Below are 25,574 nucleotides of genomic sequence, written 5' to 3'. Positions count from 1 at the left end.
TAAATTCAAAATTATTTTATTTAACAGAATTAACTTAATTAAGAATTAAGACAAGACAAGGAGAAAATGGCAAATACACCACTATTAAAGGGTAATTCCAGTATTTTTAAACCTACTTTTACATATTTTGGAATTTGGGCTGCAATGTAATCATTGGGGGTAACTGTCAAAGTTCGTCCACTAAAAGTGCTTGTTTTTGCCGCTGACATGTGACGTGACACATTAGCATACGAAGTTTATCCTTTAGGAAACGGTCACGTGAATTCTCCAAGCCAACATAGTTGTGAGAGACATTTTACATGTACATGAAAACACTCACAAATATGTCATGTTTCAGTGTGCACTCTTACTTTCCTTCTCCTAACCGTAACTATTTACAGTGCTGAAGCTGATTACTTTCATCCTTATAAAATGTCACAGGGGATAAACAAGTGAAGTCAGACAGATGTAAACAATTATTCTTCAGCCTAACTTATTAACCACATTCTGCTTCTAATGTTTACTGTAGAAACTACTGTACACTGTAGGTATCACTCGGCTACACACTTATGGCTTCTCGTTGATGAAGCCCAAACAACAACACAAGAAAGACTCCCCAAGTTGGTAATTTTGTGAAACTTTTATTGTCTTTTTGTTAAGTATGCATGGACCAAGAAACAGTGCTACAGGCATAAAGTACAGAAAGCATGAAGAGTATAAAACAGCCAGAAACATGACTGATTACAGGATACATGACCAGAAGAAGAATCATGAACTAGAAATTGATTGGTGAATAACCAGAGTGTCTTTAAAAATAAGACCAAGAAAAGCTGACTGTATCCATATCAATGAAATAACTGTCACCTTGATGAGTCAAGTTAAGCTTCAGTGTTTTCACATTCTGGAGACCTGCAGGAAGAAAAAGAAATCATTGATAATTTTGCCAAAGACAGATTTGTTTCTGCTATTGAAGTTATTCTTTTATATATGATAATTAGAGAAATGGTAAATTCAGATATATTCAGACACACACAACTACCCCTTTGTATGGAATAAAATATAGGCCCCCAACCAAACTTACTTTTGAATTATTCATAGCATTTTATTCATTATTTACTGCGCTTAAGCTTGGAAATGTAAGATGTGTCAGTCTTTTTGAAGAAATGGCTTGCTGAACAATGGTGAGATAAGACTGGATTAAACAAAGATTCTGCAAAATGTTTTTTTTATCATATACATCGGAACTAACAATTTCCATTCACAAGAAACTATTGATCCATTAAGTAAATATTCAAGGGCATGTAATAAGAAGAGGCCTCAAACATGCCCTCATCAAGTCATTAAAAGTGTTAGAATTTGGACACTAATCACCATTTGTATTTTCTAAACACACAGATGATTACTCTTTAAACTTTCCTTGCCATTCCAACAACATTATACAAAAGAGTAACATACATACCTTTAAATGAAGGGAAGAAAAAAAGGTTTATCTTCTTAGAAATACTTGGTACGGTTGAGAGCTTTTTGTGCCAGCTTGCCACTCTCATCCGTTATTCTCTCCCAGTCTGTTTGACCCACCACAAAGCCGATGGCGCGCTTTCGATCCGCGTCCTTCTGTTCTTCAAGATCAGCCCATCGAACCTTAACGAAAAGGAGAGCAACCAGGGAGTTTGTGTTATGACCAGGAAACGGATGAATGAGCATCGTTTACGATAAATCAGCTACATTATTTAACATTTAATATTATACAAAATGGTGTATTTTGGAGAACTTGGATTTTTACATTCAGCATTAAACACATTTGAAAATGACTAAGGCAACGGCTCTGTGGCACAAGCGTGTCAATTTACCCTTTTCTTTCCTGGTTCGGACATGCGTGTGGCATAGTCGTCCGGCAGCTGAAGGTAGTCATCCAGGCCTGCCATGTCTTCGCGTTTCCTCTTCCCACTGCTCCCCAGGCCGTCCAACTTGTCTGTATAAAAGGAAGATCACTGTTCAGGTCAGCTCTGCCGTCCCACAAAAACTTTAACCTCATCACCCTAACAGTCATTTATCCATGAAAAGCCAGCGAGTCAATCAGCATGATTTGTTTTAGCAATGTTCTGCTTCACAGTCGTATACAATAACATCTGGCAAAGTGCAATCAAAAATTTAGAGAGTGGAGTGTTTCTTATTCACTTTCCCCCCTCGTTCACCTGGTTTGGGATTTGTAGAAATGATGAGCATGTTAATGTTTACATGCAGATTGGGTTGAAAAACAACAATATAATAGACATTTATTGGACTTACATGCAGAACCTTATTCTCTCAGTATATTCCCACTTTATATGAAGACATGTTTTATTTATATGAAAACAAAAGTGGGCTTTATTTAATTGTGTTGAATTTGAAGCATCTTTCAATCACAACAGCTTAGGTTGTTGTCCTATGCTGTGTGCACAGAGACAGGAGGTAAAGAATGGCAACAGTAATCATCACTGTGTGATTCACTGATGGGACCATTTCTCCTCATGGACATGGCCATGACATACATAATGCATACATAATTAGACTAAAAATATACAGCTATAAATCATCATACACATCATGAATCAAACCAATGTAGCCAGTTTTGAAATGCACCGTTGAAGAGTCAGTCATAATAAAGACTAATGAAAAGGAATACCTACCGAGTTTAGCCTCAGAAGTGTCCATCTCCCATTTGCTTTTTGGAATGTAGCCCTATATTATATAAAGAAACACTGCAATGGTTAAACTTCGGCATGATGCAGGGATAAGAGAGGGAGAGAGAACGCAGGGGTTGGCTGAAAAGAGAGGAAACTGGTTCATCAGTAGTTGAAGACAACAAAGACAACGGAAGGATGAGACTGCATGAGGACTTATCTAGTTAGGACATATAATGTAACACTGGCATGCAGATATTTTGATCTTGCAAGTTGAGAGAAACTACTCTGTTCATACTAAGCCTTTGTTCTTGGCTGCATGCAAAAAATACATAGTGGGCAACTGCTGTGCGTGTCAAGCAAACATCTCGGCTATCTGCTCTGAAATCAGAAGAGAAACAAGCAAAACAAGTCGTTCAATCTTGAGTCATGTAGTTTGCCTGTGTGAGCTACTAATCATGTGACGCCCCTGTGTTCGAGTCTGCAGTACCGCTGCTCAAACACAAATTAGTGTTAACATGACAACGCTCATGGTCAAAAAGCAATTTGTGCTTTTCTGACATTACATTACTTTTCCCTAACAATCCTCAGCTGTCAAAGTACACTGATGCTATTTGGCTGGCTAGCTAACAATCCAGTCCACTATCAGCACTAGCCAGTTCCTAATTAAGGAGACACTACTGTATTCTTTTGACATATTTATTCATTTACTCTTAAGACCACCTAATTGGAGCTGAACTGACATTTTGAGAGGTAAGATGTCAACTACTGCACACCAAATTATGTCTTTTTCAGGAACTTATAATATACTCAAAATAAGTGCAATTAAAGCTTCCAGGATAGTTTGTTAATCTTGGAGGAAGTTATCTTGGATAGCTGCATGCTCCAATGACTGGTAGGGTACATCACTCGAAGAGATCGCACCTTTTTATTCCAGCTGAGAGGATGTTAATTTAAGTTAACAGGTACAGTATTTTGTCTTAGACAAGCTTAACTATGAAATGAAACCCTGCCAAAAGCTTTACCCCAAGTAATGAAATAAAAGTAAAGAGTCTATACAACGAGTAATGAAATAAAATTAGTGTCAAAATGTCATGAGTTAACACCATGATTGCTGGTTTCATAGGTTATCAACTTATCTCTTTTTGTTCAAATTTGTATTCATTTTCTATTGACAGGTCTTGTCCTGACATACCTGATGTTTGTGGTGAAAAGCCGTGTCTTTTTAACACCAAAATTTGTCTTGGTGATCTCTTACAGCTGTCTTACTATGACAACATTAATCTACACCTGCCTCTCTAAGAAAAGGAACTAAACTATGGCATCGATTCACAGATGGGTTGAACCCTTCTTTGAATGGTCCAACACTTTGGGCAGATTTCAGCATGAGGTCTTGTTGCTTTGACAGCAGCTCTGGATTAAGTTTTAACCAGCTTGTAAGAACTGAAAAATCCAGACAAATGCCAAATACTCAATGATCCAATCAAGCGACCTGAGGTAAGAATGGGGCTAAGTTTACTAAGGAGGGACCACAGAGTATTAGGTTAAGTGCTGGCTAATGAGTATAATAATATATGACAGTAGTTTAATTCCACATGAGATATGTATTCTAAAATACATCTACATGTTTTATATTTTTTATTTCTGACATTCATTTGTGGCTGTTTATTTTATTATTTGATTTTCTTTAACTTTAAGGATGCAATCCACATCCACATTTTCTTTTACCTTCTTTTAGTTTTGTGCAAAACTTCACACAGGTGTCTTCTACTTTTCTTCCTGGTTAGACCTCTGCTCAGGTTTAAGATGGGCGGAGCTTTGCTGGGTCATTCACGAGTCACAGAGACGTCAATCAAACACAGTCTGTGCATGCCTGCTCAGCTCTGACAGGAAGTCTTGTCAGGCATAGTAAGTGAAAACACCTGTGTGGTCGATGTTGGGTGTGGAGGAGCTTTAAAGACATTTGGATATTCTTATTTGTTATATTTAAGGCAATGTAACAATGTTCAAAGTGTACAAAATTGTGTTGCATATACCAGTCTTACTCCGTTTGTTATGAGTATGAACACGTGGGACGAAAAACAAAAACAGAAGGTCAACGATAAAAGATACACTGCTGGAAATTCAACTTCCAGCAGCTTCTGCTCAGGTTTAATCCAAGTTCAGGCGCTCTGGAATCCAGAGTTTAACGAACAAACTGAGGCTTGATGGTTAAAGCTGAAGAAAGGAGGCAACCTGTTGCTTTACAAGACAACAGACTCCAACAGACCCTGTCTCATAAATAGATTATACATATAGAAGACACATTGCCTCTCTACAGACTTTCACTGAAAAATATTCAAGAATAACTACATTCCTGCTGGAAATCCAGTTTGTTTTGCCGAACAGCAGCTGCTGCAAGCTCTGTCCACACACTGTGCAGCAAAGCACTTCAGACACTTATAGTGAAATTTGAGGACTATTTGGAGTTTTTTTTTTTAAAATTAAGATGAAAATGTGTGTCTACCTTCATTCCCATGTCCACCATACCCATTATCAAACTACAGATGAAGCTAATATATGACTTCTTGAAGTTAGAGATATCAAATATCCCATGTCTGATGTCTGTAACTTCCTTTTGCTTTAAATGATTCTTGATTTCTTCCACAATACTTTATCCAAGATGTCAAGAAAGATTTACAACAAAAGAAGAAACCAAAACTTTTTAAACAATCAGTCCATTACCACGATGTCGCAGTTTGTTTCAATTTAAGTGTATTTTATTAATAAAATAATCCGTTTAGGAGCTCGTCCCTACATGTGTTCAAAATACAAGTTCATAGGAGAAAGCATGATCAGACCATGTTTAACATTTAAAATCTGTTTGGTTTGAAGAAAGCTACTTTCAACTCTGAGGCAGTTCTTGTTTTACAGTTAGTCATTTGTTGACTTTTTCTTGTCCCTTCACAACAGACAACAAGATCTCTGCATTTTGTGTAGCATTCATTGCTCACTGCTGAGTTATTAGGGATTCAAACACTAGATGTGTTAGAAAACCTTTATGAGGCATTAATGTAATTATTATTTACAGTATCTGGATATTTGAAACTGTAACGGCTTCAGCAATCAAACCTGGAAGACTTCACAGTTGACTGCTACTACAATCAAAATGAAAAGAAGCACTGGGAGACGACCTGCATGCGCACTGCAGGTCTGAACTGGCTGAGTGTAATAATGATCAAAGCAGCTTTACGTTTTCATTCACAGGCCCCAGAAATACCCCCGCCCCCCCAAAAAACTGAGCTTAATGCGCACATCTTGAACCATTTCAGTCACCATGTTGAATTTTGTGCAAAGCATATTTTCATCCTTTTATCTGATGAAGGACCATCCTCAAAGAGGTATTTCTCAGCTAAATCAATGGTGTAGCGATAAGTATCAAACAATATTTAAAAACCAACAAGAAACTGACTATGTTTCAGACTATTCCTCTAATACATTGGATTTTCAATTTTCTGTCCTTAGTGTTCATTGAACATATCTAAAAGAGTGCACTTAGGTCTAGCTCCTAGGAGTACCACAGATTAAAGAAAAATGACATCTAAAAATTCACTTTTTTCTATCATTTTGTTTACACACACTACATTCATGTTAAAGTCAGCTTATAAAATGTAAAGACAGAGGGCATGGTTTATAAATAATATATATAATATATAATAAACATGACAGACATGAAATTGCACTGTCAGCACATAGCTCAAGTATGTGATTTCCAAGCAAGAATGGTCTGCAAAGCAATCTCTCTTGTCACTGGAGCATTTACATGTGCCAGTGGATATTATGTTGGTGCTGTACAATACTAACAGATTTATGGTGCCCTGAGGCACCGCTGGAACCTTAACGGGGTGAATATCTTGTCTTTCACTAACGTAAACTATAAAGAGCAAACATAAAAAAAATACATTTTTTGATGGTATTTTGGGATGAGGAACAAAGGCTATGCAAAAGTGCAGTTTTATACAGCACTTGCAGCTTGTTGAAAGCTTTTATGCCATGATGATGTGTCTTCTATCAGTTAATAAGGGTAGGAAAGGCTCTCATGTTTGTATTATACTAATGTAAATAAAATTAATTAAATAGCATAATAAAATACTGCAAACAATTTTAATACATGAAGCCTTTTCAAGATGCTAAACCACACTGATAAATTACTATGAAACTCTAACCACACCAACAGTGGTATATTCATTCTGAACCATGCATTAAAAACCTTAAAAAAATGGTTAAGAAGGTGTCACAAACATTTTAGTTGAGAAACATTTTTTCTGTCTGACTGAATCTGAGACAGAATAAATGCAGCATAAATGCAGTTGCATTCTTACCATAAGTTTTTTATGAGGATATTTTGTAAATGCATGCAGCAGTTCAAGTTTTTGTTTTTAGATGAGTCATTGCCCATTGTCATTGAGGGCTGTATAGGCTTAACGTGGGGAAACCATTCCTACTATTTATGCATTTAATTTGCACTTAGATTTGAAGGACATTAAACTAGGGTATCAAGAGTCGTTTCTACTAACAGATTAATTAATGAGACTGATTCGATACCCTCTGCATGGAAAAGCTTGTGAGAAACTGTCACATTTAAGGAACTGGTTCTCTGAAAAAAATGTAAAAAAAAACATGACGCTATGAGAGCGTTGAGAGTAAACCAAAAACAGTAAAGTTGTGGGCCAGAAGCTAAACAATGAGCTGAAACTCATTATAAAGCTCTGTAAAGCCAAGGGCAGCTGCAGACTCTCTGTAGGTTCGTCACTACGAGTGACCCCTTTCACATTGTCACACTGTTTTCCATTGTCATTGAATACATTGTTTTCATAAAAATATCAATTATAGCCGCTTTAAGGTGAAGCAGATTTGCTGTTAGGTGTTTGATTATTAGGCAACTGTGCACCCAAGGCCGGTGGCTTATTGTTTCTGTTGGGTTTTTTCTTCTTCCTTCTTATGAAAAATTTTTTTTCATGGTCACAAATACAGGAAATTTTGCCCAGCAGTCAAGTTTGGTCCCAAGCTTTGTATACGTCATATGGGGACAATCCGCCTGAAGGTGGCACCACAGGAAACATTTAGATTTTCAACTTTAAAAGGTTTGGTGTTGGCTTAACTGAGGAGAATCTTTCACTGCAACCTAGTGGATATTAGGAAATCCATCACTCACACACCCAAACAGTGCAGGTAATTCAACTTTTTTAATTTTCTTTAGTTTGTTCAAATTTCACCAGAATAATTGTTTAACATCTTTAGAGCTGGATAAGTAAATTTATTAAAATATGAGCTGTGTCTGAATAGAAATACTACTGTAAACATTTTCCTTCATATCAAAGGCAATATTTACCTCAACATTGTACATGTTTTTAATTCTTGTTTTTTTTTTCAATCCTTTTTCTTGGTTTGGTTTAATTTTCTGTCTTTTGATAAAAGTAAAGTTTAGGAACACTTTTCCTGATGGTGGTACTGTAGCAGCCCTATGAATTTTAATGAAAAATATTTCAAAGTGAACTATCTAACAATGAAATCTGAGCAAATGCTCAGTAACAAAAAACTATACAAACAGGAAACTTTGTAGCTGCTCCTTTAGTTAATGGACTGTTGCAGCTATAACTTTATTTTGGACTGATTCACTTTTCTACCTCATATTTTCTCTCTTCTGCTCTGGTCTTCTTGTAAACCTGATAAGTTACTACATAAATCTTCAGCTACATAAAACAGATTAGAGCAAATTAACCTACGACATTCCATGAATTTAACCTATTTTGTCGATTTTATCACTTAGTCAATAAAACAAAACGATATGATTAAAAGGACGAATAGCTAATAATAAATTACTGGATAAACCTTATGTGGTAGATGGGACTACAAATATGTGGAAATGAATCTGAAAACTATGTGGCTATAAATTTAAGCTTTTCATGTCCTACCAGATCACCCTCTTCTTCCTCTTCTCTCTTGGGTTCCTTGGGCTCGTCATCAGGATTGAAGTCTTCCATTTCAACCTAATAACACAAGCACGTTAGTTCAGCTCAGTCATGGATGAAAGACTATAATGTTATGAGAACTGTCATGTGTTGAAGACCTCACCTCCTCTATAGCAGCATCCTGAAGCAGGGACCGGACATCCAAGCGCACCATATGACGCGGTGAGGGCTCCCAGTTGTTGGACATCTGTGCACAGAATGCTCCATTAAGAGGTGTATGCTATATGTATGAGCTTTAGCCAACACTATTCTTACTACAAGTCAATCTGAGAGAGCTAACTGATACAGACCTTCATTATATCCTTCAGCGTGCGAGCATGGACATTTCTCTTTGCACACGTCTGAGTGTCTGCAGTGATTTCAGCCAGATACACCTGGAAGTCAGAAAAACAAAACCTCTTTAGCACAGGGCCGGTAGGCCGAATTTTATTTTCAGACTCATTTGTGAACACAACTCACCTCAAAGCCTTTCGTTTTGGCTGCACTCCAGAATTGATCAAAATGTTTAACCCTGTCATTAATAGTGTCTAAAATGATGAAGGGGAAAAAGCCGTCATCCAGAGTTTTCTTAAATGTTTTAAGCATGCTGCTCCGGTAGGTATCCTCCATCTCCGGCTCATACTCGTACTCAAGAACCTGCAAAAGAGATTTTTTTGTACCACATATTATATAATGTTTATAATAATAATTGTAATACATCGGCCAGTTGATGCTGCTCACTGATGCTGAATTTGATTTCCAACTGTATATTTTAACACCACTTTGTTATTGTTGCATGTCAGACTCACCTTGGTTTTGACCCTTCTCCCTGTGTCTGGGTCTTTCTCAACTTTCTCAACCTCCGTCATGAAATAGTCGTCCAAAACAAGAACTCTTGGAGGTGCACCGCCACAATCGACTTCCTTATCCTTAAAAACGTCAATAAGATTGAAAAGCAAAGTTTTCATATTTGCTTTGTTACAAAAGGTAATAATGTGTTGTTACATCTTTTTGAGAAAGACATATAAACAGGCTCTATGAGTATTGTTGTTGTTGTATATTAAAGTTCAGTTCCATGACATTATAATTACATTACACTATGATTTGTTGGTATGACTCAACTCACCCGAATGAGCTTTGCAACATGGCTTTTCCCGCTTCCTGGAAGCCCTCTCATTATGATGACAATCTGTTAAAATATGTCACTTAAATGAGAACTGAATATTATACAACTAAAAATGTGATATTGTTACATCAAGAAACACAGCAGCAGTATTTAGTACCCTTTCAGGCCGAGATAATCTGCCAGGTGGTTTCAGGATATCGTCGATATTCTTGATTTCTGGCTTCCTCTCGACTCGTGGGGGTGGCTGAGGTGGAGGTGGGAGGGGTGGTGCAGTTGGAGGCCCTCGGTCCTCTGGATAACTTCTTCTGTCCACTGTATGATATTATTTGCAATTCAAGTATTTCTCTAGATGGCATTATTTTTTCCTATTATACATTTACTTTACTGGTTGCAGATTGTATTCAGCAATATCCTCTATCATGCAACAAAGCTCATTTTAGTAACTGTGAAATACATTTGTGACTTAAATGAGAGGAGTTTCAGTGAAATTCTACGAAACACAGTTAAAGTTAACAGAACATACCGTAAGGTGAGGAGCTATGGCCGTAGCGCTCAGGCCCACTGCGGTCGAGTCCAGAGCGCTCGTATGGAGGTCTATCGTAACCAGGCCTTCCATAATGTTCATCTCGATCACGACTGTCACTTCTCTCCCTCTCTCGAAGATCCCGGTCTCTCTCCCTGTAGCCTGAGCGCAAAGGAGGTGCCAGCGGAGATCTACACAGAGGAGGAGCATTATTACGTTTCATTTCGTCAACAGAATCTTTGTTTCAAACTGGGACACACTGATGACTAATCACAAAGTATGACACAATGTGATATAGTACCTTTCTTCAACCATTGACTGTGTGCTTGAATCAAAAATAGACAAACAGAAAAGAATATTACATATGGACGGAAGCAGCACACTTCGCCATAGTAGGGGAAAACAGGGTGTGAGAGCCACTGAGGAAACATGTTACCTGTCATCTCTCTCTCTTGGGGGATAGCGCTCCCTCTCAAATCTTTCTCTTTCATATTCAGGTGGAGGCTTTTCTCTGTATAATTCCCTCTCTCTGCTGTAATCCCGGCGGTCCATGTAAGGGTCTGATCGTCTTTCATAATATGGGTCTCGGCTGTAAGGATCTCTGGGACCAAGAGGTTCTAGGAGAATCAAATAATTAATTAATGAACAATGGCTAAAAATTTGCAACAGTAAGTTCTGTTTGAGTAGAGAAAAATGAGCTTTACAGTACTGAAACCCACCTTTTTCATAGCCCCTGTCTGATGGCACTGGGTCAGGCCTCAACACAATTCTCTCACCATAAGAGATCCGCTCAACGGTGGCTCCAGGCTCTGAAACATTGAGTGTTAATGTCACCAACAAAGTTCTGAAGCTTAACCTGAGATCAAAGATCAAATGTGTCGCTCATACCATGCCCATGTCCATAATCCACAGTCTTTGGAATCACTGGAAGTGTGGGTGCAGGAGTGAGAGATGGCTGGTAACCTGTGGCAGCAGGCTTGGTATCCCAAGACACAGGTTCAGTTACAGCTGTCTGTGAAGCTGCAGTCATGCCCTAAGGATGACAGATTTGATATGACATAGATTTAATAGTTAAAAACTAAATATAACAATATCATTAAAACTGAATTTGTGAAAATATATTGAAATCTAATGCTTGTGTCCTTTAGTGGTTTTACATGCTGCTCCTTACATGCCACCGACATACTTTGAACCAACTTGTATAATGAATGATCTTGCCATTCATACAGCAATGCACTCTTGGGGCTAAAACAGCTAAGTGTCAGTGAAAAAAATTACCTTCAGAACATTCCTGACATCTGGTGGGATCTCTAAACCGAGAAGACCAGCAGGAAGCTCAGGCAGGATGTCAGTTAGAGGAGGCTGAGGTTCAGGTGTTTTCCCCTCCTGTAATTCCCTGTAGACCCAAAAGAATGGAAGTTAAGTTCACCAAAATCCATTTGACAATAGAGTTAAGTGGGTAATACACTATGGTGAAATGGCACAGAGCTGCAACTAGAAAGCACCACAAATAATTAACCATTCACCTCCACAGTCTTTGGGTGGTGGCAGAAATCTTAGAGGTGGATATTTCAAAACCTAGGCAAATAATAACACTGCAATCTGCATGGCTAGTTTCTATAGATAAGTCAGAATATAATTTGTGTGAACCAAGCACATAATGTATTAATCAACGATGAAAGTCTAGAAATTACCTTATTAGTTTAAGTTCTTGAGCAGCTTTCAAGATGATCTCATGTTGGCGTTGGGAGAGAGCAAGTACATTTGCTCCGCTTGTTCCTTGTGTTGTTGGATCAACTGAGCTCTCTGGCAAGTTTGTGGCAGGTGCAGCAGGAGGTAAAGGTGGGGGTCTATCCAAAGGAGACTCTTCCTTGTGCTCTTCATAGCGAGCTCTGCGATCCTCATAGTCAGCAGGATACCCTCTCTCTGGTGGTGGAGGAAGTCTTGAAGGCCTATCCCATTCTGAGGGTGGTGGTGGTGGTGGTGGGTATGGAGGCTCTTCCTGCCGGTACAGTGGCTCGTCCCTATATTCACGGATTCTAAGGTCTCCTCTTCCCCTGTCATGCTCATCATAAGGATATGGATGACCTCTTTCTCGTTCTCTTTCCTCTAGCCAATGGCCATCTCTGTAGGACTCTGGTGGTGGCATGCGAGGGGGATAGTCCCTCTCAGGAGGAGCATGTTCTCTGTCCCATTCAGACTCATAGTACTTGGCCTCATGTCGATAGTCATCAGGAGGATAGTCCTGTGGTGGCCGCCAACGATACCCGTCTTCCCCATGACCATAATCCTCAACAAAACCCTCATTATATCCTTCCTCATATTCCTCATGTGTTTGACCTGGCCGCCACATGCGTCTAGCCATTCCTCGACCCATAGGTCTCCTCCTCATTCCTCCTGCATCTATTATCTCGTGTGGAGGCAGAGGAGGGCCTCTGCCATGTGGCGGTTGCCAGCCTAATTCTCTCTCCATTCCTTCATCGTACAATGGTTCCTCCATAGGATCCATCATTTCGTGAGGTGGTAGTGGCACACGACGCCTGCCTCTTCCTACATCAGGATGCATCGGATGTGTATGAGGGTCATGTCCATGGTACATGGGATGCCTTGCTGGGTCCATTTCGGTATCATCAGCGACCATTTCATGGCCTAATGACTCATGATCCATTGGCCCATGTGCTGGGTGAGGGGGGCGTCCTCGTCCTTGGTGCATGAAACCAGGATGACCACGTGGGGGATGACCACGACCAGGCGGAAACGGGGGTCTCATGCCCCTCATTGGAGGTCTCCTTTCTCCCCAGTAAGGGTCCTCTTCCTCCAAGTACTCCGCTGACTCAGGTTCTTCCCAGTGTCTGTCTATTGGCTCTCCTCTTCCCATGGGTGGTCCTCCTCTTCCCATGGGTGGTCCTCCTCTTCCCATGGGTGGTGGTCCTCCTCTTCCCATGGGTGGTGGTCCTCCTCTTCCCATGGGTGGACCTCCTCTACCCATAGGGGGACCTCCTCTACCCATAGGGGGACCTCCTCTCCCCACAGGTGGCCCCCCTCTACCCATAGGTGGACCTCCTCTCCCCACAGGTGGTCCCCCTCTACCCATAGGTAGACCTCCTCTTCCCATAGGAGGACCGCCTCTGCCCATAGGTGGGCCTCCTCTTCCCATAAGGGGCCCTCCTCTCATCATTGGGGGGCCTCCTCTCCCCATAGGGAGTCCTCCCATTGGCTCTTCATAATACTCTTCCTCTGTTGTGAAGTGATGTTCCTCTGGCATCCACATTTCTTCGGGGGGCACCGCCGATTCCCCACCACCACACTCCTCGTATGAAGGATCTTGCCAGTGATACTCTTCCTGCTCTTCTGGCATCGCCAAGTCCTCCTCAGGTGGCATATAGTCATAAGACATTTTCTCCCCAATCGGTATAGTGTTTGATCCCCTGAACTCTCCACAGCCCCTCTGCCCACGTCCTCGTCCATGCACTTGGGGCTGGCCTCGTCCCCTAACAGGGGGAGGCCTTGGAGGATCTGGTCTTGACTGCATTTGGCCAGAAGCTTGTGGCTCCTGCTGGATTCCAGGGGGCTTTGGAACTAGTGGGGGTTTGTTATTTGTCAGTGGTCCATCTGGTTTGATGGAATTTAGTGCAGCAGTATTTTTTGATGCTACAGTAGAAGAAGCAGTAACAGAGGGCTTGTTATTAACAGTTTTGGGTTTTTCGCTGTTGTTAGAAGCATTATTGCCATCAGGTTCCTCAGGCTTTGTGTTTGTTTGTAATGTCTGAGGAATGGGGTCATTTTGGACAAAAAAGCCCTCATTTCCGAGCAAGTTGTCATCTGTCATGTCTTCAGCATTGGTCTTAGGGTTATCTGGTTCAGGCTCACTTTTTTCTTTTTCAGACTGTGGCTGCCCAGTTGATTTTCCTGGAGTTTTGGAATCTATACTGGCAGGTTGTTTAGTGGCTGGTTCTGCCTTAGGTTGGGGACCTTGCTGTTGTTTTGGCAGGGGCACAGGTGGGCGCTCAAAACGAGGCGGGGGGCCAGGGTGCCTTGGAGCCTGTTCAAACCTAGACTGCTGCCCAAATCGAGGTTGGTCAAATCTGGGGGGACCATCAAAGCGCTGCCGTGGTTGGTCAAATCTGGGGGGGCCATCAAAGCGGTGCCTTGGTTGGTCAAATCGAGGGGGGCCATCAAAGCGCTGCTGTGGTTGGTCGAACCTTGGGGGGCCATCAAAGCGCTGCTGTGGTTGGTCGAACCTCGGGGGACCATCAAAGCGCTGCTGCGGTTGGTCGAACCTCGGGGGACCATCAAAGCGCTGCTGAGGCTGGTCAAATCTTGGGTTGTTTCCACTGGGACCAGTAGGACAAATGAAATTGTAAGAAAACATTGTTATTAAGATAAGCTTTCATTTAGAGACTCTCAGTGATAGCCCAACCATATAAAACAAGACATATTAATTGTAAGCATAAAGTACTGTGATGCAATTTCAATAGCCCACCTGAATTCAAATACTCTCAACTGATATTTTGAAACATTTTTCTTTTGAAAACCCATTCTCAATAATAACATTTTAATAAAAATCCCTACTAACCGTGGCCCTCTAATGCTGTTGAAGCTTGGTGGCTGAATGGTGGGGGGACCTGGGGGCCTGACAATGCCAGCAGGGCCACCTCCTCTCACAGGGGGACCAGCAGGTGATTCTGAATGTTGCCCAAAGCCAGCAGGCTGTGGACCTTGAGATCTGGGACCAACAGCACCTGGGGAATTCTGCGTACCCGGTTTTACTGGCTGCTGCTGCATTTGCATGTCTTGCCCAGGGTATTGGCCATGTTGTCCCATTATGCCACTACTATACTGTCTTGAGGCAAATGGCACCATGGCAGTGAGAGTAGCCATCCTTTCTTGAAGATGGGCATTGGTGGCGTTCATCTGCTCCTGCCACTGTTTCCATTGGTGCTCATAGTCCTGCAGTTGGTCTTTGTGGGGATAGGTCTTGAACTGTTCATGCCACAGGATGAAGGAGCGATCCCAGTCTTGGAACAAAGGGTTGAACTGCTGCTGTTGCATTTCATAGTGCCTCAGCTGCATTTCAGCAGACATTGACTGCAACAAAGGACATTGAGGAAAAGATGCTCTTTATCTTTGGTCCGAGTATAATATAGAGCAAAGAAATCACAGAAACATTACTTGTAGAAATGAAAATGTATGGGCCTCCAAGATGCTGCTGGGGTTGCGATTCTGAGTTGTTGCAGCTCTTACACACTCTTATAGCCTCTTTTGGTTCCACTAAACACACTATCCTTTCTTTTCACCTTTCATTTTCTATATAGGTCATGTTAAGACCAGTGAAAATAACTGGCCTGATAGTAACTGTCAAAGAAACTACCATTTGCCTACCTGTAGGTTTGCAGGTTGCTGAATCAGCTGTTGGTATTGTTCCAGGATCTGCTGAAGCTTTTCGTGTTGTTGCATGAGAGCCTGGTATTGTAAGCCTGCTCTCTGCTGCTGCACCTTTTGCCACTGCGCTGCTGCAGCCTGTAACTGCTGGAGGCGGGCAGTCTCCTCTGGGTCTTGTGGGACCTCGGCCTTTGAAAATAAACAAGGCAAGATTGGACCAAAGCATATTTTTCAAACTTACAAAGAATTTATTTTACATAATTGAACTGAGGGTAGTTTGTGATAGAAGGGATGACATTTTATAAGGTGGCAAGACACTACTGACAGTACTGAGAACTTATTACACCAACATTTAATGTATAACTTTGGTCCAAGGCCTGGGTATGAAACCTCAGTACTTTTTGAGTAGTGTTCACATTGTCGCCATAGCACCAAATACCCGAAAACACAAGCACAGAAAGCTAGCACGAAATTCAGGTGTGATCATATATTGTCATTAGACACTGATGCATTTAAAAATGTAGGCTTACTTTGTAAAGAGATAAATGTATTTACAATTGTCTAAACAAGTTGACACAGATTCCATAACTCAGTATTGGTACTGAGAGTGAATACATTTCAACCGATTCCCAGTCCACTGACCATGTGATATTATAATCGTTACCACCATTACAAGGGAAAAGATGAATGAATGTGCTTGAGTCCTATGAATTTCACACATTCATGACAGGGCATTTAAAATAATTCAAAATAATTGAGTTTGAATATCTATGGACATGGTGATGATGGGTGAGTGGGTGGTGGGACTTGACAGACTGTGTCTGTAAATGTAGGTGATTTTCCTTCATTTTCCTCTTTGTAAAGGCATGCAAATGATATAAACAATCCAGTAATAATCTAATATCTCTGGTACACTCAGTTCAAAACTGGATTTGGCGTGTTCTTAAAGGCTGTCAAATACAGCACTTACAAAAGCACTTGCAAATGCCAAAAAAAGCTATATGAGGCATTTAAAAAAGCAATAAAAAGTAACAAAATTATTAACATGGTGTCATTTATTCCACTGCAAAAAACTTTTAAAATTAGGTTACTGTAAATTCTAAACTTAAATGGAAGTAATTTTCCCCAATCTAGGCTACCTGAATGGTTCAAAAGCACAGGTACTGATTAGCTGCTTTTTTGTTATTGTTCCTTAATGAATCAGTGCCAGAAGAGGTACATCCACGATAAACCAGGCCAATAAATATGAGACTCATCTATTCTCCTTTACAATTTTACAAAATTAACTGTAGCACCGTTCAGTTTTAGCATACAGAAACACAGCAATCACTATATTTAGAAAAATAAATAAATTCATTTTTATTTACCTTTAAAAAAAAAAACTAATTTAGAAGGCTCACTACAGTAATCAAATGCAGAATATTTTTGTCACAAACCTGCCATACAGCCATTGAGTTCACACCAATTTTGAATTCACGAGCAGTATACTGAAACTCAAATTTGAGTTTGAATTCTTACATAAAACACCTCTGTAACATTTTAGGAATACTGACCCTTACATCCTCAGGAGGTGGAGGTGGTGCTGGGGGCTCTTCTTTTGGAGGGGGCGGAGGAGGTGTGCCTTTTGGTGGTTCTGATGGAGGAGGAGGAGGAACTCCTTGGCCTGAGGTTTGTGGTGGCACAGGACCCTCACCCTCCTTCTGGTTCTGTTTGGCTCTCTCTTGCTTTAACTTCTGTAGATTCTGAAGATGTTGTTTGTACCAAAGCTGCTGTTGCTCCTGGGTGAAACAATTACAAGGACATCTGTCAGAAAAAATAACACAAGGAACCTTGTTCTCTTCATTCATACACTTCATACACTCTCAGTTGGAACTTGTAGAAGTGATTAGATTCAATAGAAAAACGCCTAGATTTTGACACATGGCCTTTACAAAGCCTGACATACACATGCCGAAACCTGTTAGCTGTACTAACAAATATCTGTTCTCACTTTTACTCTGAAAGTGTTTGTGGAATCTTGCTTTCCCGGTATTACCTGCCCATTCCTTGCTTGATGTGATAACTGTGATAAGATGAAACTGTATTTCAATGACCTGAAGCAAACACTAGCTTTGCACTTATTTTAATTTAGATCCTGAATCCTCTGAGTGTACCCTCAAACAACTTAGTAATAAAATGCTCTTTTACCTGCTCATATTTCACTTTTCTGAAAACATAAAAAAATTAGTAAACCCAATTGGAGCAAAATTCACATCAAGCACAAATACTGACCTAACTATTAAATGACTTTACAGTCCTACAGATTATATTTTCCTTGTTAACATGCTTGACATTGCACATTTCACTTTGCCCACATTAGACATCTACAGTGCCCGGCTATACTGCTGAATTAAATTAATAATATTTATCTGATTACTGAGAATAGCTTGTTCTTTATCTATTGATAATATCTATTATCTATTGTATGGAGTTATAACACAAATAGTTACAATTTGTAAACAAGCTGAAATGTATTGGAAAGTGGTAACAAAGACTCAATCTCTCTATTTCATTATCAGTAACGCAACCTGAGGCTGTATGTATGACATCCAAGATTTTAGATTACTGGATTGTCTGGTTCCCTCCACGACTAACTGGAACAAGTCATAGCTCTCAAAATGTGTGATGTGGAGGCCAAGAATGTCAATTTGTTTTTCATCCAACCAAAGACTACATACTTTCATTGATTATTATCTGCTCTTTTTTCTTGATTTTGAAATCATCTGCTGGTCGTTTTTGATCAGAAGGAACAAAATTTGGGCATGTCCCAATCAACTGAATCTACTGTCACCAAGTCCAATCAATATTCATATTTTGATATATTTAATAGCTGGCATATAAACCAATCGATACTAATACACTATAAAAACAACAAGAGTTATGGTATGGTTCTGAACACAACATATTATACTAGTTGTACTGGTTCAGTTTGCATGTGATTAATACCACACAACATGTACTATTTAATTTAATAACTTTTGATGTCTTCATCAGTTGCACGATTTTCAATATATGTTTCCCCACTTCTCTTCCACATTTGACATGTTCTGTATGATGTGTGCTCGCAATATATTTAAGCATTAGTTTGCACAAGAATGAAATATCCTGCCACCAAAACAGGTCACAAATCACAAAACACATGTAATGGCTAATGTTAGATAAATGCCATTTAATAGCACTAACACTTACAGGCAGCCTACAAAGGTATGTCATTTCTAGTAGGATCAATAAAAATGCTGGCTAAGAGGTTCTTTGGTTGTAGGCTCTGGCTGCAGGTAGAGCAAAGACCAAGGAAATACTTATCAAAGTGATATAACACTAAAACATGTCAACACAAACAGATACAAGACATTACCTGCAAAGGTAAGGACTTGTCGTCTTCTGTCGGGGATGTAAGTTTCTTGTTGGCCTCTTTGGCTTTGGGAGCACCGTTGTTCTCCGGTGGCTTTAATGACGGGGGCTCTGGAGGGGGAGGAACCGGTTGGGGCTCGTTGGGTTGCGGAGGAGGCGGAGGAGGCTGTGGGTGACTCTGCTGAGTCGGAGTCTCGTCTGGTTTATAGTACTGAGCTCCAACACCGCTGTCTGAATGTCCCGATCCTTCTGAATGCCACGATGGCCCTGAATGCCCACCCGAGTGTCCACCACCGTACGCATTAGCATTGTTCCCGTGATGTAACACAGACTGGAGCTGTTTCTGATGCAGCATCTGCAGCTGCTGCATCTGTTGGAGGTGTTGCTCCTGCAGACTGGAGAACAGCGAGCCGCTGGACGGGGCCTCGAAGCCGGCAAACCCCGCTGCCGGGGCGGGGTGGCCGCCACCAGGCTGCTTAACGTTACGGCTCCCAGGCCCTCCATAATTTTGAGATTGGGGTCCACCAAAATTTCCCCAGGAGGGATACATTGTTAAAAAAGCGAGGCGGTGTACACGGCCTTTGTGCTCACATACAGCCGGGCCTGAGTGGCTAAACAAGCTAACAGCTAACGCTGAGCCACCTTCTATAACGTTATAATCGCTTGCTACATTTTCATTTCCCGACTGGGCCAGACCGCATTAAACAAACATTACAAATACCACAGCTGTAGTGAGAAACAGGTATCCACTTGAGAAACAAATGTGAACGTTTAGCCGTTTGAAAATATGGTACAAAAATGTTTAGAAACGGTGATGTTGAACGGCTGATGCTACAGTGCAAGGCACACACTGATGACGAAAAGACCACACGTCATGAAGTGACAGCTTCCGGTAGCGCTCATACTGCGCATGTGAATGTAGGCTATGTTATGTTATGTTATGTTATGAATTACAAAAATAAATGTTCTAATGAAAATTGCATTTACAGATGCTGTTTTTCGAAAAGGATACCCATATCTACTGTTTTTAATTCAATATATTTTATTATCTATTTATTTATAAAACACTAAATCTTTATTTTGTTTATTTACTAACTTTTATTTATTTTGATTAATAAAATTAATGAAATTTCCCATATTATTATCATCATTATTACTAATATTAATATTATTATCAGCTAAGTAGTAGCAGTACTAGTTGCGTCATTTCCCTTTGATATCCATGTTTTCTACCTAATGTCAAATTTGGATCGTTGTCCAATAAAGCATTAAAAAAGAAAGGGCATATACTGTACCAATTAATATATTAAAGCTTGATATGATAATGATATTTATTACTAAACCCACCAAATGCATGAATATGCATGACATGTAAATTTCCCCGCTGTGGGATAAATAAAGTCTATCTTAATCTTAATCTTAATATCACGAGACAGAAAAAAACATAAACTGTATAATGTGAAAATGCAAAACGCAAAACAGGGCTTAAAATAAAATAAAATGAGAAAGTTTTGATAAAACGAGGTCAGAGGTGATTTCAGTCGACTCTGCACAGGAAATATATAAATATATAATGCAAAGCAGCCGAGCGTGGATCTGTACTTTTACCACAAGAGGGAGACATTTACAAAGACATTTCTACCCAACAAGGGACCATTGTCTGTAAAAAACACACACCCCAAAACGGTCTACGCCTCATATGAAACAACAACAACATAAACAACAGAAATAACATTAATCATGACAGTACTAAAAATAATTCAAGTTATTCATTCCAACTAATTTTCAGCTCTAAAAATATCTCATGGACTTGGAAATTTGTCAGGCTGCTAATTCAAATAATATGATTTCAAACATCAACAATAATATATGAAACAACTCTGATTACAATAGATTCCATATAAAATAATGAATCTAAATAGCCTGAAAAATATTTTTGGATAGGCCTACAGCATGTGTGTCCATACAGTTTACAGTAGTTTGTTGTCAGAGACTCAGGGACCAACTGTGTGAGTTCAGACTGTGTTTAGAAACAGAGAGGGCAGGGTGGGAGGGAGAGCAGTGGGAGGTAAAAGACCAGTGACTTTAGGTTGCCCTTGAGGTCTGATACACATAAGAGTATTTTTTTTCTTAAGATCACCAGTAAATCTGTATTAATTTTGACCAGAACCACTTAAAAAGAATCGTTAAAGCGGATTAATCAAGCCCGTCCTGTTTAATGTCTCCCGTTAATTAGTTTGTCAGCAGTGTTTTAATATCGCCTAATGACTTCATATTTCACTGATGACATTAAAGGGGTGTTAAAAGAGGGGAAATGGCCCATTCAGAATTCAGTTCTTTCGCTTAAGACGCCCTCGATGAATAAGACAAGGTCACGGAGGCCTAGCCTTTAGGGAGAGATACATTATCAGGGGATGGGCCTGGGAGAAATCCCATAGAGGAAGCTCTCTCCCCTCTAAAACAGCATGACGGGCACAATGTGATACAGTTCTGTCTTAGAACAATACACTGCACAGGGAATTCATGATACAGCTTAGGGCAGCCACGCTGTATAGGATGGCAGGATAGCCCCACAGTGTACAATAATACTGATACTGGGAACTAATGCCTGATGCTTTTTGGATGAAAGGGGACTGATTGTTCACTTGTGTGGTGTATTCATAACAATGCCATTTGAAGTGTTTCTTCATCATTTTGAGGAATATATAAGAGAAAAACAACAGCCTAATATTTTTTCAAATGCATTTGAAGTTAGCCCTATTCAATCCTCATCAGCACTTTCTAAAGCTTTCTAAGCGAGAACAAAGAGATCAGAAATCGTAAAGTTACAGCTCACAGTATTGAGGACACTGCATTTTCTCTGTGATGAAAATCCTATGTTAAACAAAATGCTCAATGGAGGCTAATGGATCCCGAACAAGTCCATGCACTGCTTCCAAAATGCTTTGTTTGACAAATCAATTTTCCCATAACCCGGTGAGGAGAAAAGTGATGCGGATTGATCGCCCCCCCTGACTTTGTTTCCAGAATATTGTTTGATGGCTGGATAGATTAATTGGTATGACATTTGAAAGCCTTCTCTTGACTGTCAGCATCCAAGCCTCTATGCGCCAATCGAACCTCGGTCTAATTGTCTCCTCTATAATACCTCACTTCACAAATTAGAGACAGTGCCTCTATAAACTATTCCCAATGTAAGACCCAAACAACATCACACTGCTCAATCAGACTGGTTTGAATAGGGGTGATGCTGGGCTGATAAGATAGAGCGCATTAAAGGGCATCACCCAAAGTGCTGCGCCAGCACATCTTCCTCTTAGCACAGTAGATCTGAAATATACAAATAAAATCTGCTGCTCCAAGTAAATACGCTCCAGACTCGTTAATCTACAGCAGTTCACACTATTTGAATCTTAGTTAGGAGCCTAATTTGAATTAGCACAACTACGGTGAGGAACACAAAGGGAAAATCATCTATATCAATGACCTTGAAAACGCTGGTTATGCAGTCAAACATGTAGACTCAGATTTGGAATTCAAATGTGTTTTTCTACATATGTTATGACATAATCAAGTCCTTTTTATAAAAGGCCTTTTTCACAGAAGACATGTTGACATGTCTCTGTAGAAAAAGCACAGATAATAAAATGAATCATGGCTGAATTCCATGTGGCTGCTTCAGTTTCAGGGTCCTGGTGGTGTTCATGCTGGCTCGCTGTCACACTGTCATGGCTCACGGGGACACTTGAATAGAACAGAGCAGAGTTATAAGCAACACCTTCCTCAACAATGACAAGTCAAAATGTGTGCTGTGAAAAATTTAATCAAAAGTATAGTTGGGCTTTATACTGTAAATGTACTGTATAGTGTGAGACAATATGAATTTGTGCAACTGAGATTTTTCTATACCGCTTATGCTGTGGTATATATTATTTTCTGTGGTTGCATTTGTACATTGTGGGCAGTGTTGTGCAGGAACACTTTACCGGAAAACTGGGATTTTATTTGATTTTTGCATTAATGTGATGAAGAAGTTTAGTTCTTAGATATTGAATTTACTGGAGTAGGTGGAAGCAGACATCCCTGTCTTGTTACTTACCTATTACTTACCTATAAACTGTGTTTCAATTGATTTTTTCGAAAAACTTCCGAAAAAATTTCCATTAAGTACTGATATCGCAATATAAAATGACATACACAGTGACAGAAGATATTACCAATATCTCCCACTTTTAATTCAAAGTAATAAATCTTCTGCTTCATATATAAAATATGGAAACACATGAACTGGCACTTTTTTGGATCACCATTAGTACGAAGCAACAACTTCTCTACTTGGACTCCATGTAAAACAATACAGTATAATACACTACATACAGAACATAATACATTCATAGCAATAGGCTCCACTTGTATTATAGAGGAAAGAAAAATAGAAGTACATACCTGCAAATGCAGCCTAACAATACTGTTTATATATAATTTATTCTGTATTTCTTATGTATAGTAAAGAGAGTTAGACCGTTTTGCATTAAATCACATCTAAAAGCAACGTTTTTTTGTCCTGTCATGGTCCCGATACTGAATTCAGCTGTTTTGGGGTAAAAGAAGATGGAGACAGTCTGGTCTAAAATGCTCAACATCCAATAATCTATGGTCTATACTCTACTTATTTTTCTACATAAAAGGACAAAATTTCACTGAATCAAATAAGACTGAAGTTAGTGGCGTGTCTGCCCTCCACAATTCATCACCATTTATTTATCATTCACAATGACTAATTGCCTGACTTGACTTCAATTTTGTGGGCTGGGTTCCTCACAGAGCAAGCTGCTCGGCTGCCCACCTCCCGTCACTCGCCGCACCTCCCTATCACCCCAACACACCCACTTGCCTTTGAAAAACTGTAATTGAATGAGTTTATGTCGTCAAATTGATTAATCATATTAATTTGTACTTATTAGTGGGATGGTTGAAAGCGATGACAATTAGATTAATGAAATTAGTTAATTCTTCGTACCCACACCATACTCCCAACTATAACGCACCAAAAAAAAAAAAATGCATAGAAAGGGAGACTGTTATGACAAAATTGGCAATCAAGATTTGGCTGCTAATTGAATGTCTGCTTTTATTAATGATGAGGTTTATAAAAAGACCTTGAGAAAAGAATATTAATTGATTAATCAAAGTGCTCCAAATTAAAGGGGGGTGTATACAAAGCAGAGGTCTGAAAATTTCCCTCACATTTGATTGTGAAGAATGCTGCAGTGTCTTTCACAGGATGCAAACAAACCTGTTTACTGACATCTGACTATAAACAGTACATGTATGACTACATATGTAGCTGTAGTTTAGATTTCCCAGTTGACTGAAATATTTGTGAAGTACGTTTTGGAAGATTTTTCTATGAATATCGAAATAAAAGAGAATTTTCACAGTTTTATTTCAGTATATTGTGATTAAAATGTCTGCATGCCTTGACAACAGTTCTTTAAGTAGTGGACATTGGGGCAATAATGTCTTTATTTGTCAGTACAACATGTTGAGATGATGAAGAGGCTCCACTATAGTAATACACAGACTCTCTAGACTTAACAGTAAAGCTGGAAGTTGCCTGACCACAGATCAGTTCTGCAGGGAGCAACATGTCCCAGCGGGACTGCAGCCATACATTCATCATGCCTGTTTGCCTGTTGTAGAAAAACAAAACCCACATAAATATATGTAAATATGAGTAAAGAGTGTGAGATCCCTCCAGCCGATAGACTGCTTTGAATTTCATTATGCAACAAGCTGTCCGGCAGTTATAAACGACGCTCATGAAAAAGAAGTGATTGTTCGATATGATAAAGATGAAATGTAATAGTTTTTGCCACCATGAATCTGATTGTAACATCCACACTATTAGCAAGGCTGATAAGAGCATTTATGACTATTTGCTTTGTGTCATAAAGGGAAGTGGGCTGTTTGATTAATATGAGCAGCTGGCAGGATACAGGTTCAACAGATTGTGTTGTTGCATATAACTTACAGAGGCGGTAATGGGCTGGTTTATATACTAAAATGTGAGCTGTCACACATGTGAGATAAGCAGAATTATGACTGCACACATTCTGCATTTACAAAGTATAATGTTGGATATGCATGCTGTGTAAATGTAGGTGAGTAATGTTTTTGTTTTCACAGAAGAAATATTAACTTCTGGCAAGATGCTATCTGCTCATGTGGTCTATACAAAAGTGTAAAATAGGTGGGTTTCCACATTCAGAAAACATATACATCTTGCTCATCATTATGCTGCAGGAATGGATTACACCATGACTTCACCCGTTCAATCAACATATTGGGTCAGCATTTTTATGTAGCTTATATCATATTTAGCCTATTCATTCACACTGAGGGAATTCTGTAAAAGAAAAGGGGGACTGATTTCACACATCAAAGTCTGTTTAGAGGTCTTGGGGAGTGTGATGTCACTTGAGTCTGAAGACTACAAGTTAGAAAGAAGTGAGTTTACC

At 39.7% G+C, this 25,574-nt stretch overlaps 1 protein-coding gene across 1 annotated transcript; it reads right to left on the bottom strand.

Moving 5' to 3' along the window:
- Positions 1-612: 612 nt before the first annotated feature.
- Positions 613-19,603, bottom strand: ylpm1 (YLP motif containing 1). The gene is made up of 22 exons (XM_070925558.1): positions 19,058-19,603; positions 17,223-17,441; positions 15,664-15,852; positions 14,858-15,369; positions 11,976-14,615; positions 11,560-11,677; positions 11,170-11,314; positions 11,001-11,090; positions 10,718-10,898; positions 10,583-10,606; positions 10,282-10,472; positions 9,916-10,070; positions 9,759-9,821; positions 9,442-9,561; positions 9,113-9,289; positions 8,944-9,027; positions 8,757-8,840; positions 8,597-8,671; positions 2,649-2,700; positions 1,830-1,951; positions 1,439-1,620; positions 613-888 (listed from the first exon to the last, which is right to left on the bottom strand). The coding sequence occupies exons 1-21, from the start codon at positions 19,601-19,603 to the stop codon at positions 1,474-1,476; spliced, it is 5,934 nt and encodes a 1,977-aa protein (XP_070781659.1). The 3' UTR covers positions 613-888; positions 1,439-1,473.
- Positions 19,604-25,574: the final 5,971 nt, after the last annotated feature.

The sequence above is a fragment of the Enoplosus armatus genome, chromosome 19, assembly GCF_043641665.1.
Source record: "Enoplosus armatus isolate fEnoArm2 chromosome 19, fEnoArm2.hap1, whole genome shotgun sequence".
In the NCBI taxonomy this organism is placed as follows: Eukaryota; Metazoa; Chordata; class Actinopteri; order Centrarchiformes; family Enoplosidae; genus Enoplosus; species Enoplosus armatus.
Note: the sequence above shows the minus strand (reverse complement) of the source record. Positions and strands in the feature narration are given on the sequence as shown.